This window comes from Lasioglossum baleicum, chromosome 4, assembly GCF_051020765.1.
Source record: "Lasioglossum baleicum chromosome 4, iyLasBale1, whole genome shotgun sequence".
Taxonomy (NCBI): Eukaryota; Metazoa; Arthropoda; class Insecta; order Hymenoptera; family Halictidae; genus Lasioglossum; species Lasioglossum baleicum.
In genome coordinates, this window is record NC_134932.1 from 10679408 (window position 1) to 10695262 (window position 15855).

General features: G+C 45.6%; 1 protein-coding gene across 3 annotated transcripts in view; it reads left to right on the forward strand.

The window, feature by feature from the left end:
- The window catches only part of LOC143207809 (uncharacterized), a 68827-nt gene that overhangs the window by 2335 nt on the left and 50637 nt on the right, over positions 1-15855 (forward strand). For all 3 annotated transcript variants that reach the window (XM_076421610.1, XM_076421609.1, XM_076421608.1), the window contains exon 2: positions 8161-8226. In XM_076421610.1, the coding sequence (XP_076277725.1) occupies positions 8161-8226 (66 nt within the window). The remainder of the gene's footprint in view (positions 1-8160; positions 8227-15855) is intronic.

Below are 15855 nucleotides of genomic sequence, written 5' to 3' on the forward strand. Positions count from 1 at the left end.
GATCTCCTCATCAGCTTCCCGCAGGATCCCGAATCCCGACATTGCGGGGGCTGGAAATTGCTGAGGGGGTCGAAGGGAAAGGGGGGCGGTGGCTGGTCGACCAGCACACAAATGAGGCAGCTTGATTCCAATTATTCAGTAAATTAAATACGAGAGAGGGGGCGGCCTTTACGGGCGTTCCCGCGAGGAGTTCCTACGTTATTGTACCGAAGGGTGGTTTTGATGGGGTTGCCCGGGGAAAGGGTTGAAACCACACGCTCTGCCATTGTATCGTGTCGCATGGGGTGCGCAGGGCCGAGCCCCTGTTATCTACAGTTAATACCCGGTGTCCCGAGGGGGTGGGTCTGCCAGCGAATCTGCGACATTTTCGATCGGGGTGCACGCTTCATCCCCCCCGATAAAGCACAAAGGGGTTTGGTACACCGTGTACGCCATGATGTTTAAAATTAAATGGTGCTCGCCGGAGGGTCGGCGAATTGATCCTCTTTTTCGAGCGTTTTCTGCGCGCGTTATAGTAGTTTTATGCTGCGTGCGGGCTCTAGAGATTGAGCTGAAAAATGCATAAAACCGGGGGTGCAGGCTACGCAATTTTCTCTGCGATAACTAGAGGAGACGAGGGCGCAGAATATGGCCTCTGAATTAAATATTTTGGCGCTCCATTTACTTGGAAATAAAGACAGTGTGTTGTATCTACTTGTTCAATTTTGAACGAACACTTTCCGCCTTTCTGTAAAGAGGGTGCAGAATGTGACCTCTCAATGAAATATTTTGGTGTTTCACTTGTCTGGGAATAAATACCTGGAGCGCAGGGAGGAGGGACTAGTTACCATAAATGAAAGTTTGCCGTGCTCGTTAGGGGTCGAATGAGTTCCGGTTCCCAAAACGAGAATATTAGTTTCTTCGCGCGATCAACTTTACAGTAACGTTAATTTCTCAACTTTTTAACGATTCCGCCCAACAGTTCGAGCTGTTAACACTAACGACGGTAGCGTGTCACGCGATCATTATTTTTCACAATGCTCCTCCGGCTAAACGATACTTGAACGAAATCTAGATGGCACCGATTTGCCAAGCATGTCTGTTGTGCTTCGGTGAATATCGAGCACCGGAAGACATTCCTGCTGTTTTATGGGACAAACTTCGAACAACCATTACCCACCTCGTCCAATTGCAATTTAATTTTACACCTTTCTCCAACCTTTTACAAACTCGCGCATTAGCATAAAAATCTGGCGCCTCGTTCCGCCGTAATGTATTCATTACAACAGTCTTAACCTCGTCATTGACGATCTTTATGAACGCGTATGGAGAAACTGTGGGGGATCTGTAATGAAAAATTGATAGACAAGAAGTTGGACAACTCTGTGCTACCAATTAGTTTCATTTTCTGGTCCGTTTTCTGGGGCTAAAAAGATTATCTTTGTTTCGAGGATGAAAATTTTCATTGATTTTCCAGCGTGAGCGTGTAGTGACATCTTCCTCCGATCATACAGAAGTTCCACGGATCGCCGGCTAGCTTCTTTAATTCGTATTTTCTTTGGGGACCGCGCTCGGTCTTTTACGACCGCGTATTTCTCCTCCCTATCTCACGGTTAGGAGGCAAGTTTTCTCCTCTCCCCTTTCCCCTCCCCCGGTTCACGTCGACCATTTCCCTTTTTCTCTCTTTTTACCCTTTTTCTTTATTTTTACCCCGCCCTCTCCCTTTCTCTCTCTCTCCCCTTCTCTCCACATTTCTCTGTTCTCGCTCGCGCGCGTTTCTCCTTTTTCCAATTCCACTCGCGTCTCCACCTTCTTATCCTCGAACGCCTTTTCTCGATTCCACCGACTCGTCCCTTCTCGATTCTCTCTCAGTCCCCCTTTCTCTGTTCCACCGACCAACGATTCCACGGTCAGGTATCTGTGCGACGACCAAGGTGAGAGGATTCGACTCATCGTTGGCCGATGGGGGTTGGACAGACGCGGACGAGATAGGAATATCGCTGAGTAGCCAGAAAGTTACTCGTCTCCCGGTGATTTGATATCTCGGGGATGGCTTGCGTGGTTTGCTGAATCATTTTTCACGTGACTCATGACTCGGAAACGCGCTCGCTAGCTGGACCTATTACGAGGTTCAGGTCCGTTTAGTCTCCTCTTCGAAGTTACATACCACGAAGTCGCCTTTTCTGGAAAATATAAACGTCCGTTGTTCATTTTGCAATTGGAGAAGATTTTAGTCCCCGTCGAATAAAATCACTAATTTGCCTCATTTCTACGAAGGTTACAATAGCTGTCCCTCGAACCCTTGTCCCTTATCCGCAACACTCGACTCTCCCCATATCTCAGCATCCTTCTTACGGAAACCACGCAAGCCCCCATTCTCGTTCAAAGTCAGAGGAAACGAGGCGGGGCCGATAGTTGTAAAATACGATCGTCAGAAACGACGTCCGGAGGGTGTTTACCGTTCGAAGTTTTCACGTAATTGTATTCACATGGAGTGCAACGTGGCACACCATAGGGGATGCGATCATCGATGTCTGGGGTAGCTCAGGACACGTTATAGGCGAGAAAGAAGTTTATCATCCATAACGCTTCCGGCTGGAGCCCTGGAGACAAATGGTCCAAGACGGTCAGGGCCTGGGGAGGAAGTCTGATGTCCTTGGGAATAAGGGTGGATGTGTTAGAATGGAGTAGGGGACGGTTCAACTCTTTGTATTTTGGCGAGTTTGTCATTTGAACCTTCGACACCATGAAATCAATTTTTTGAAGCTACCAAGGAGCTGAAATTGTTGGATTTATAATGGACACGTACACTTGAACATTCATTAGTTCATAATTTTTAACGAACCATCTTCGAATAAATACGCTGATCAGCCCGTAAACAGTGGGCATTCCAAAATTTCACATCCACTACTGCGCCAGAGCGTAATTTAGTCTGCGAACATATTGCTATCGGTTCCATTTTTCGAAGACATTTCATTGGAGAGGCTGACTGGCAACCGGAGTTTCGGATTACAGCTAGGGCTGTTTCTAAAACTGGTCAGCGTCGCGTGAAACACGTTCAACCGGGATTCCGTTCTTTTCGTTCGGTTGTCGGGCGATAAACACTCAGATTGTCTGCGTTCTGGACTCTCTCTCTCTCTCTCCCTCTCTCTCTATCTTTCTTTTTCTTGCTCTCTTCTGGCGTTGGTTCTTCGCGAGATAGTCTTGCATTCCAGCGGGTCCCGGTTGTGTAAATGCCAACAGACGCACACGGTAGGTTGGCACCATCGTATATTTGGAAGAATATCACCGGGGTTGTGCGGCTCTAGCGGCTGGAAGATAGTGTTATACGCCCACAAATCGACCTACACTGCTGCTCAAAAGATATGTGGACAGTCCCGATTATTTAACACCACTGGTCGAGCGAAAGTGTTCACTTTTATAAACATAAGCTGCTCGACGAACCCGTGGCTGTCGGAGCCATGCGGACAATTTCTACGTTGCATAAAGATCCGCAATCTAATGACGAGTACCGAGTTAGATAAGGCAGGAAAGAGGGCCTGTGGACATAGTAGCGATCACGGTGCAACGATCGCTTGCAGAAACGAGGTTGCAGGAGCCGGTGCACCGGCTCACGGCCACACACGTCGCAACATTCTCGCCAGGCGTTTCCATACTTTTATCACCAACGTGCTCTCTCTCTCTCTCTCTCTCTCCTTCTCTCTCTCACTCGGATTTTTCGAATATTCCATCAACGTACGGAAGTCGTATATTACGAGCGGAGAATGTGTACGAAGGCACCGAGCGTGCCTCGCATGCTACCGATTACTTTTTTCCTCGCCCTTTCGTCCTGCGTCGGCGAGAGAGGGACAAAGTACGAGAGGGACAAAGTACGAGAGGGACAAAGAGAAAGGAGAGAGGTCCTTCGTCCTGCCCTTTCCTCTTCTGGCTCCTGGCTCCTGGCCCCTCCCTTACCAGGCTACCCACCTCCCTCGCGAACCGGATTCTTCCTCTCCTTTCCCAGTTTTCGTCTACCTGAATTTTAATGTCGAATCGCCGAGTTGCTCCGACCCTTTTTACCTTCTTTCTCGACGGTCCCTCTCGTCCTTTCCTCCAACGAAAGGATCGCGGGGAAGATGGCCGACTACCGAGACGCTCGTTCGCCTCGGGAATTTTCGGGTTTTTGGAAAGAGGAGGCCGGATCAATGCTTGCCTCTCTGCCTACTCGGCGCTTGCTTGCTCGAATTTAACAACCTCTTAGCCAGACAGGTATTTTACTACTGGTTGCTCTCGAAAAATCCAGAATTTTTGTTAAGAATGTTGATTGGGAATATTTTCACTGTTCGAAATTTTCATTGTCAATTCGTTGTCCTTGACGCGTCTCCGACAGCAATTTTGAGACTGTTCCATGCAATCTACTCAATTGATCTTCGTCAATTGATCCATAAATTGATATTCCCGAGTCGCCCTTCGTCGATAAGACATCGATTAATTAGGCCACCATGTAGGCGACCATTTTCGGCGCGATCAATCTTCGAGGTCACGAGCTGGCTCGCCTCGGCAGACTCCTTTTACTGCCATCTTGAGAATTACCCGAGTTGTGACGAAATGTCTACATTATGTGCTGCCTCACTGCAAAACGAACACAAAAGGACAGACTTCTGGAAAGGCGCTTTGTTCTTAACCAGGCAAAAACAATTGTTTTCAAGCATTGTACAGGTTGATTAAGAAAGTCTTCTTCTTGTGGGGACAGACATTGTAGAGCCACAATGAATAAAAATTCTACTAAATCCTATCGAACTTTATATTCCAGCATTTTTCGACAATTTGCGTAAGCCGTAAACGCACGAAGATCTAATCATGAAAATCAATCGCATTACACGAACAATATCACTTAGAAGATGAAACACTAAAGTATGAAAAACGCAATATCCATAACACAAAATGACTAACAGGAACAGTATACTCACCCTCATAACTTAACATCGCCGATCGGCAAATTTGCAAATAGCGACAAATTGCTTTCACCCTCCCACACAAGGACAAAATGGCCGCCGAATCCAGCGACCGCGATGTATATCGTTCTGGGGGGAGGTTCTTTTATCGTCGGCAGCGAATCGAGCATCGTTCTCATCGCGGAAAATAAGCAACGAGATTAAACTTTCCCCTTCCCCGTGGCCTCTCTCTCTCTCTCTCTCCCTCTAACTCGTTCTAATCTCGATGGGGTGTAAAGGGGTGGCCGTAGAAAAAGCAAACGGGGGTCGATATCTATGGCGAATGAGACGCCAGGCGCCGCCTACTGTCTCGCGGCGTCACGACGCGTTCGATTTACGAAGTCACGCGGAAAGATGATTGCTTCCTTCGGCGACATCCTGCGACCGGAATTAAATGCTGCTGCTTTGGATAAGGATACATTTATACGGGTTCTATTTATTACGGGATGGCTTGTCATCGTCCATGGGGGTTGCGAGATCTATCGCTGAATTTACTCGGATGTTTATGTATCCGCTCGTCGATTCGGTTTCTGCGGGGCATGGGAAACATCCCCTTTCGTTTCATGGAGAATTGCATCGATATTAGAATTGTTTCCTGTGTTCTGTTAATATTTTACATACCGGCGATTTTCTGATATTTTTAATCGACTTCGAAAAAGGAGGAGGTTACTCAATTCGATCTGTATGTGCCTTTTTTTTCTATGTATGTTCACCGATTACTCCGAGATAGATGGACCAATCAGGACGAAACCTTCTGCATTTTGTAGGGTATGTCTCCCGATTGGTCCCTTGAAAACAAAATTTGCATTTTTTCATTCTATGCGGTTTTTATTGCAAATAACCAATAAGACCGAAAAACCATCCTACGGTATTCTACAAATTCTGCTCGTTCCGCTAAAAAGTGTGAAATAAAAAAATTGTATCAAAAAAGTTAAACCGACTTCGAAAAAACGCACTAAAAAGTGTGAGATAATTTCCATTTAATTTATGCGAATACACACGAACTTAAATACAATACAATCTTTTCACAGGCGGCGCAAAATTGAAAATTTTCGACACTGGAAATTACGAAAATCTTTACATTCTTCTACATGCTTTCACATAGTAATGTATCTTCTGTTTCCACCGACTGATGTCCAAGTCCATCATATTCCAATGAAATCATAATCAGCAACATCTGTCATTTAAAAAATTTTCAATTTTTGCGCCGCCTCCGAAAAGATTGTATTGTATTTAAGTTCGTGTGTATTCACATAAATTAAATGGAAATTATCTCATACCTTTTAGTACATGTTTGTAGTGCGTTTTTTCGAAGTTGGTTTAATTTGTTTTATAACCGAAGATCGACAGTAGTTCGTAATAAATTGTTCAGAAGCTTTTGTGGCAGTGTGCCGTCGGATGAACGAAAGAATTCTCTCGAATGCTCTTCTCCACAACTACACTAATAAGAAAATTATTGTTCCTTTATTAAAACATCGTAATATTTTCTCTTCATCCACTATGCGTGTGATGCATGTTTTAACATCGTCGAATAAGAAGGTACTTTTAAATCAATTACTCTCTCCTTTATTTGAACTTATTAAATCATTCACGAATAAAATGCGTGTTTCACAGCCACCACAGTTAAAAATGATAGTAAAGGAAATACTATTCGCTGCGTTAGACGTTCTTTTAGCCAACCATCTTTCGCAGAACAATTCCCAGACTGCCTTCGACCGTTTCCAAGAAAAACCGACGCATTTCGGAGCGTCAAACGATCCGTCGGCGTGCGTTCCTGCAGTTCCGTCGGCGAGTCGCATCAGAGCGCAAGGCTGCACATAGTATTTCATTCGAAGGTCGAGTGGACAATCGAAGCATGGTCGAAATGGTCGTAGAAGTTTTTTTCCTCCAGTCCGCAGAAGGTCTCCTTCCGTCAATACTCCAATTTTTTTGGCATCCTCTCGGACGTTAGCCGGGACCTAATAGAAGATCCAAGGCCGTGTCCTAACGATCGGCCCGATTTTTTTTCTTCTGTTCTACTTGGTCTCTGCGTGTCCCCTCCGATGTCCATCTTTCAGTTTTCGCCTCGACATCGTGTCGAGATGACGCGAATTCATCGAGATTTCGAATGTATCCTGTGTGTCACGCGTTATCCGTCGGCGCCATCTTATCCGCTCGCGAGTGAACGTTCGGGAATGGCGACGCAGTCAAAGGTGAATCAGAAACCGATTTTCTATGAATAATTTACCAACCGTAGTAACAGCGCTTTTATCCTACGGAAAAAATTAGATAAACTACGTGCGTGAATAAGATATAGTGAAATGAATGTCTATACCGCGCAGCGATTTTATTATTAATCGTAATTTATATAAATTTTGTACTCTCGATTGCGTGCTTCCATAGCAGAAATTGGTAGTAGCAGTGAAAAGTTTTTGAGAGCTACGATATAATTTATTCATGGGATTTTGTTTGAGTTGAATATTTTTGTTCCTAAGTTGTTCTCCTAAATGGGAACGACGTTGTGAAATTGTTAATGAGATTCCTGGCGATGAGAATGTCTGTGTAAATATTAGTTTCTAGTCTACAGAGTGTGCTCTGTTATCTTAATTTTGTGCAAACTCGTTTCTGAAGCCTGTTTCTTTTCCCGATACTTATTGTTAGTACTCCAAATTGTATTCGAAGAAAATTGGGCTGTTATATTTTATAGGAACACTTCGAAAATTTTCCTCAGACTCTGCGTCCTATAAATTAGATAATAGTTGCACAAAGATGCTCAACCCACTAATGATTAATTCACAGTCAATCCATACTCGGTATCGACTTCATAACAGCTTTCATCCCAATACCTGCAATTCAGCAACTCCATTAAACCCGCAACAATTTCATCATCGACGCGAGAGAGATTGAGAGAGTAGCAAGTCTGCGAGAGAGCACGCCGTTAAATAAAATAATAAATCTCGGAATATATAAACAGCTCTCGTCAGAGTCCTGCAGGCGAAGGGAGAGAGACTTATTTTTCAAATGTATAATTCGATTACCATATTCAACGTCGAAGTGTTTCTGCCTTTCCGCGCGTCGTTATTACAATATTCACGAAGCGGTGTAATGCAGTCGTCGCTGTTCGTGAAACGTTAACAGCAGACAACTGTGTACGCGCGAGCAGAGACAGAATTGCAAGAGAGAGAGAGAGAGAGAGAGGGACTTAAACGTGTGTCATTTTTGTCCGCAGGTTTCCCCATGTGGCGAACAAGAGTTATCACTATTCATTCACCGCCCCACCTACGGCCCATCGAAGGTGAGTGCGTATACAATAAAGGATAATTTACAACTGGTCTCTCGCGCAAACCCAGTCAAAAGGGAGTAAGAGAGATGATGATACTTAATTGCGAAGGAACCAGTCGAACGCGGCTTTAACGAACATCTAACGAGTGAGAAACACGCGAGAAACGTAGGACCAGGGATTCGATAAATCGGAATTTGCTAATTGCCGGGCGTATTGTTAATTAATAAGAGCCGGAGCGTTTCCCATGGCGAAATTGCTACCAATTAATTAGCTCGGAATATACTTGCGGCCGTTTCTCTCACGATCCCGGACACTTGATCTTGCTAGCAAGTTCTCACACTTGCCATTTTGTGGAGGAATTTGCGAAAGAGAGAAAATACGTCAATGGCGTAATGTGACAAGTAGTACAACAAAATTTGTGTTTCCATCCATTGAAACACGTTTTGAATTAAAGGTGCTCTGTGTGAAAATGGAGGTGAGAATGGTGAACTTGCGGAGGATCGAGTTAATTATTCAAATTTCACGTTGAAGGGGTGTTTCCACCGCGTGTCGTCCATCGCGGGCAGATTAGGCACGTATCATGGTCCCGGATTCTGTAAACGATTGGTTCCCAAGCACAGTGGCTCGCTATCGTCGCGGCCTGCTGCATGCCGCTCATTAAACGCGAATTTGTCGACGTCGTTCGTCGTAAATCTGTTTCGACGTAAACGCACTGCTCGCGCATTACGTCTCCGGCATGATTAACACGCGTATCGTAAAATTCTAGCTGCAACATAGCGCGACGACAGCGTCGGTTGTCCGTCGTTCCATGTCCGACGGCTTCGGATCGTTGAAACTGTGAACGGAAGTAACATCGCTCTGCTTTTCTGTTTTGAGCGATTTTGCAAGAAGGAATTGGTAACAATTTTAGCTTATTTTCAGCATTGGAATTTTATAGTTCTACAAATATGAACATCAGATTTCGATTAATTGTATTCAATGTAGCGGTAGCGCACGCTGAGATCGTTTTGTCAAAGAGATCATTTACGACCCAGGTAGCATTAGATGCATCAGTATGCTATGGAAATGTTTCCTGTATTGTCCCAACGTTTACGAAAGTTTCGTTTTATTATCCGAAGGCAACGATGGGTATTGCGGGGATGTTCACACGTGGTTTGTTTGATGGGGCTATTAAATTCACGTGTTCTCCATCCCTTATGGTTAATTCGACTAATAGAGGCTGGCTTTGCTTCTATGTATGCTCTTGGTTTGCTATGCTTTGTTTCGGTTAGTACGATGTCCTTAATTTGGGGAGGTTTCACTAATTCCTGATGAGAACAGCTGTAAACGATTGAGGGAATCCATGCCTTAACAGTTTGAATGAGCACCAATAATCAGAGATAAAAATCGAAAAGAACATTTTGAATTTCTAGCAGGATCTCGAAATCCCCTGAGGATTCTCGAATCGAAATTCTTCCCGACCCTTTGTGGTTCGATTTCCGACTGTCTGCTTCAGAGGGAGGCTACTCTGTTCCCCCTTCGAGGCCGAAGGAGTGGAGCAAACAGGTCCGCGAAATCGAGCACATGTGCCTAACCGTAAATTTGCAGGGACACACCTTCAAGGGTTTAGGGCTCCAAATAAGGGCTGCTGGAATATCGTATTAGTCAGTGTGTTATGTTCTACGGACGAGTCAGGTCGTGTCACGCGTGCCGGGATTACGAATCTTTCTCTGCTTTCTCTCTGCCTGTGTGAAAGTTAAATAACAACATCCGAGGACCTCGATTTTTTTCGTGTAACTCCAAGGAACTACATTATTTGAAGTGCTGGGAACTGGGAGGAGATCGAACGATGTCTGGCGATGGTAAAAATGATACCGCAGGTAAAAAGTTGTGTTGGTTTAATTGAGAATTATCATTAATTCTGTGTGGATCTTTTAAAAATTCAGTGACCTTAAAAAACGCTACCGAGAGTTTATTTGAGGTGTAGAAGAGCCCCGAAATGATTAATCACAAATACGCAGAAAGCGAAACGTCGACGACAACGGGGCCGTTCAAGCAAATATTTGTTTACCCCTAAATCATCGAGACGCGCAAGAAAGATCGTAATATCATCGAGGTAGTTCGAAAGTACCGTGATAAGCTGACGCGGTTTATTTATAGCCAGTCGTATCTTCTTCCCTCCTCGATTCATTAAATTAATCCCCCGTTGCCCCCCTCCACACGTCAGCGATATGACGCATCCAGGTATTATCCGCAAAAGCTGCGTGGAGTTCGTGCATTGCATGAACATGATATAATCGTCGAGCAAATGGTTTCCAGCGAACCACGGCTAATTAGCATGTTATACGCGGTCATTATCGATGAATACTCGATACGGTGAATTTTCTGATGGCCACGATGTGGAAGGAATCTGAACGTCCTGCAGAGGATGCTCCTCGGAGAAAATGGCGGCGATCGAGGCGTTCAGTCTCTGGTCGAGCGATGTTCGGCGTCGAGTTCGGTAAATCGGTGCCAGCCGAGCCGACCGGCGATTGCAAAACTACTGATTTGTTGCATGCATCGCGTCGTAAAACCGGCTCGGGGAAAAAAATCCTCCGGCAGCGCGCTGCCTTCCGATATTTACGAGCTAGCGTGTGCGCGATTGTATAAAATCCCGGTTTCGCGTACCCGAGCAAATTGCATTTTTCTTCTTTCCGCCTCTCCGGCGAACCGAGCGAGCGAAGGGAAACGGGTGTGTATGCTATACTCACTCACTCTCTCGCTCTCTCTCTCTCTCTCTCTGTCGTACACGCTCATACTCGCTCGAGCCAACAACCCTCTCCGATTTCCACCGTGTGTCTCGGTTTCGACGAATCCAACAGCTTACCGAGGCTTTTCATTGCTTCTTCGAGGGGAAGGAAGTGCTGAGACATCGGTCATGCGAGCTTTAATGCGTTAGTAAAATTTTTAACCCCACCTTGTTGTTTGCGATTACCCCGTAGAATTGCTTTCTCTGTTTGGGGATGGATGTTCCTCCACGCCTCCAGAAAACATTTCTTTCCGTTTGCGATTGTAACTATAGCGATAATGTCCCTCGATTTTTGCGCTGCTCATTTTCTCTGGAAAGTTCATGCATCCCTTCTACACTATGTGTACAACTGTTCGTCTTTATTCTTCTCACCCGTCTTCATTGACCCGTCCAATCACATTATCCACAGCGACGTCCAATTTGTAGCATGGTCCGGAGCGGCAGAGTAGTTCGGAAAGATAAACACCCTTAGCGTAACTATGACGAATGAGTTCTCCGTGTTACGGATTTTCTGTGGTACGGTGTCTCCAGCCAGTAAAATGCTAGCCCAACCATGATCCCCCATTTCCGCGGGCTGCGAGTATCGGAACGACGAGCGGAAAGCAGAATTCCGTGGCGTGACACGCGTGTGCTCTCAGGGATAGAGAGTGTCGTGCAGCGGCGACCATTATTTACGGCCTTCTGCGCGCGCGAGAGACGCTGCTCGTTTTATAAAGGCGATAAAGGCGAGGTTCGCGTTGCGTTCTGTTGCGCTGCGTTGTCGCCGCGTGAGAAACCTGGTCGTTCGAACTGGTGCGGAGAGGTCTGTGAACGGATATTTGCTTCCTGGGTATCCGATTACGAAAAATTCACTTACCATTGCGACCCCGAAGATGGAGATTAGAAAATCTTGAATTAAACCATTTTGCATGGCGAATCTCAGCCTCGATCAGCCGAGAATAATAAAAAAATCAGGGAAGAAGACGTTGGAGAAGACAATGTGCTCGCGATCCGGGTCCGCGTCCGCTCTGTCCACCGCTGAAAGCGCATTCGTCGCGGGCATTCGCGCGTGTCCCGTAATCCCAGGGCCCTGCCCGTACCCACGGACGGCTATCATAAAGCCATTAACTTTATTATACCGAGTCATTAACTTAAATATTACGACTCACGTGTCGCGGGGCTTCGGCTCGACTGATTTATCGTCGAGCGCGCGGCCAAGAGAGCCGACTCTCTCGGTTTTCTTAACGTCTCTCACCGTCGTTCACCTGTTCTGGGCCTGGTTCTGGTCCCTGTTCTCTTCTGGGCCAGTTCTTGCCCCGGTGGAAAGCAATCCTCCTCTGCTCGCTTCGTTGACCACTCAAGGATCCGTTTGCGTAATCTCCGAACATTACGAACATCGAGGGAAATCCTTCTCGAGGCAGAATTATCGCGCGACTTTTGCCACGCTTTCTTCAAGCTTTTATTTGAATGTGTCGCTTCCGCAATAAAATGTTCCGATAGCTCCCAAATTCCTCTAAAATAATAATTGTAGATTCAAACCATTCTGCATTGTGGTGTTTGCGCGCAGTTTTCCATCGTTAGAATACGTATACGTAGGGTGTAGTTGGCGAAAAATTTATTCGTACAGATTACAATCTCGGCAGCTATGTCGTGCGTCCATCCTCGCAATGATGTGTTTATGAACTAAACGACAATAAATTATGTCCCACTGCACGGTCACCGCGATACGATCCACGTTACGTGCTGTGGTACCTTCGTTTATGCGACCCGCAGTACTTCGAACTTTCATTAGGTGTTACGATGATATATTGCGCATTTTTTTGCCGCAATTATTAAGAGTATTATACCAGTTACCGCGGTAATAAGATCGTTATCGGATGAGGTAGATTGACCGGTTTCACCTTGTTCCTGCGAAAGTACTATTCATTTACGAAAGACATAATTGAACGATACGTAAAATGTTCTTTCTGCACTTGGAGCTTCTGAAGTAGCTTCTGATCGAGACTGTGGATTTTATATGCAGTTGTAAGAAACATGAATACAGATGAAGCGCAACACACTGAAAACGGATTTCTTTTGGAGCTGCAGAAAAATTTAAGTGCTCTCGTACGAGTAAGATTAGAACGCGAAGAATTCTCTGCTGCGTCTTCATGTTTAGAAGCAACTGCAGGCAGATTCGAGAAACATCGCTATTTATTTGCAAGGGGAATGGTTTCGCGAGCAACAGCAATTTCTCCATCGTTTTTCCCGGTAAAAACAAAGTCTGAGAAAAATCTCCGCGGTCTGTTAACCTTTGCCGGATACCCGTCCATTACAGACCGTTTCATTATCTTCTCGGTGAAACGCGGCCTTCTGCGCGACTCCCCATCGCGATCCCCAGTTTTTTTTTTCTCTGGAACCCAGACACGAGTTACCTCCAAGGTAGAGGCACGAGGAGGGTAAAGGAGAGGCCGAAAGACGTCTTATTTGAAACAATGTTGCCTCCTCCGCCCGTAAATCCTCATTTCAAATCCCGAAACTCATATAAAATCTCGCTGCGCCTGGCCCCGAACCCTTTCTACCCTTTCCGTCGACCTTCGTTCCGATTCCACGGCTCTCTCTCTCTCTCTTTCTCTCTCTCTCTCTCGACCGCCCTTGTAGAATACCGTCGTCCATTCCTTTGATATATCGCCCGTACGGTTTTTGCGAAACGTTGCCACGGAATTCGAAACCCGAGAGAAGAAGCAGCCGGCTCTGCGACCCCGAAGAGACCCTGCGAATACTCGATTCTCGAATTGAAGTATCGGATACCAGGTCCAAGACAGTTACAGATGTTATACGACTCTGCGTGCACAGTTTCGTAACACTTTGCCCCGTAATTTCGGCGCCGAAGGAAATTGAGGAATAGAATTTGTGTATGCGGTCTTCAACAAGTGATATAGTCGGAGTCGTTTGCTTTCGATAATACTTCAGACAAACTTCACGTACACGTTCAGGCACACATAATTTCCAACCGGGTAATTAATTAAGAAACAGAAGAAATGTAGCTCTTGCAAGAGGTATTTCTAAGCTAACGAACTTGGCCGTATTTTGTTTGATCTCACAACTTTTTACGGCCGTAGGAACTTGGCTCCTGTTTCCAGGATGTTTTTGTTGGGATTTCATCAATTTTTGTTGAAATTTTATCAAGTATCAAGTAGGTATCAAAGAAAAAAAATCCTTTTCTAATCTGCAAGACAAAATCCAAATTCAATGTATCGAAGATTAACACTCTGCCACCGACGCTCGGATCCGTTTGCCCCCCGCCGCTATAGACGATGCTCGGTGCAGTTTCTTTTGTTTACGTTAGAGCGATTGTTTTCTTCATCAGTATTTGTTGCGACTTCGAAGCTAATAAAACGTATACTTATGCATGTTGTGCTGCTATGTTCTATCCTACGTACCTATTTCGTAATGATTTTTTTTCAATACAACCCCTTTAAGGTGTAAAATTTTAAACTTTGATAATTATTCCTTTGAGTGTTTGTTATGGTGGATCCATGTACCAAATTTCAAGCTTGTAGGTCAATGGGAAGTAGTCAAAAGGTTTTGATGATCTGTCAGTCAGTCAGTCAGTGACAAAAGCGATTTTTGAGGTCCTAATATCTCGGAACCTACTAATGTTGGAAGATTAATGTTTTGTCAATATTGAGACATGATAGCATTTAACAAGTGTACGAAATTACATCTCTCCATCTGCCTCCAGTGCCGAGTTATAAACCTCTAAAAAACGGCTAAGTTGTTTCGTGTAAAAAGAGGTAATGCGAGAACTTGGCTGGTGCACTACCGTGCACCTAGATTCTAGGATTGTATCGAGGAGGATCCTGTAACAGACACCTCTTAACCAATCCCCAAAATTGAATACAGTCGCGGGACACCATCAAGCCTCTTCCAGCCACGCATAAATCAACACAGTGGTGTCGCCTAAGACCCCAACAAACTCCATCAAACTCTAGCACAACGACACGTTCAAGCTCCTAAACCCCTAGAAACTCAACTTCAATGCAGATCTGTTCAGTGTAGAAAGGCGTAGTCGTACAAGCACGAGGCTGTAGAGGAGACGAAAGAGCGAGAGAGAATCTCAGGATTGATCCACGGTTCAGCGGGCCTATAAGCATATAGATGGAGATTAAGATCGAAATAAGACCGAGACGGAGCCTCGAACCTGGTGTGCGCAGACGAGGAGTAAGCTGGAAGAGGTCTGGGTTCATCCTCGTCCCGTAGGAGCGAGGGAGAACGAGCTCGACTCCGTAGAGGAGAACGAGCCGAAGAGAAAAATGGCGCAGGAGAGAGAAAGAGAGTGCGACCTAGGGGAAGAACCGAGAGAGAGGCAGGGAGCCAGGGAATGGAAGCTGAAGAGCGAGGCTGAGTCGGTAGGAGGGTTCAACTTCGATCCGGGTTGGTGTGTGCGCGCCTGCAAGTATGGAAATGGAGAATATTACAAGCGACGCGTGTGAGTGTGCCGCTTCGAAGTTCAGAGAGAGAGAGAGAGAGAGGAGAGGGAGGGAGAGAGAATAAGGAGAGAGAGCGAGAGAACGATAAGGTGATCGGCCGATCGCGAGCGCATGCGCCCCAACATCTTTATGAACTCGTTATTATAGCAACCAACGGATAATCAAAGAGCGGTTCCTATGCACGCTCGACGCTCGTTGTTAACGGTCTACGCTCGCCTCTTCGGCTTCCTCTTCGATTCCCGCTGTGCTCGGCCTCTGACACTGTCTTCCTTCTTAGTTGCCTGTCTTTCGAGGCTTCTGAAAATTTACTGCAATTTTTTCGAATTTTTTTGTTCGGCCGATTTTGTTCAGCGAGAAGCAAGTGCTACAGTCTCGAGCCATTCAGACTGGAACGTCGATGTATTACATATATTAGGTCAATTT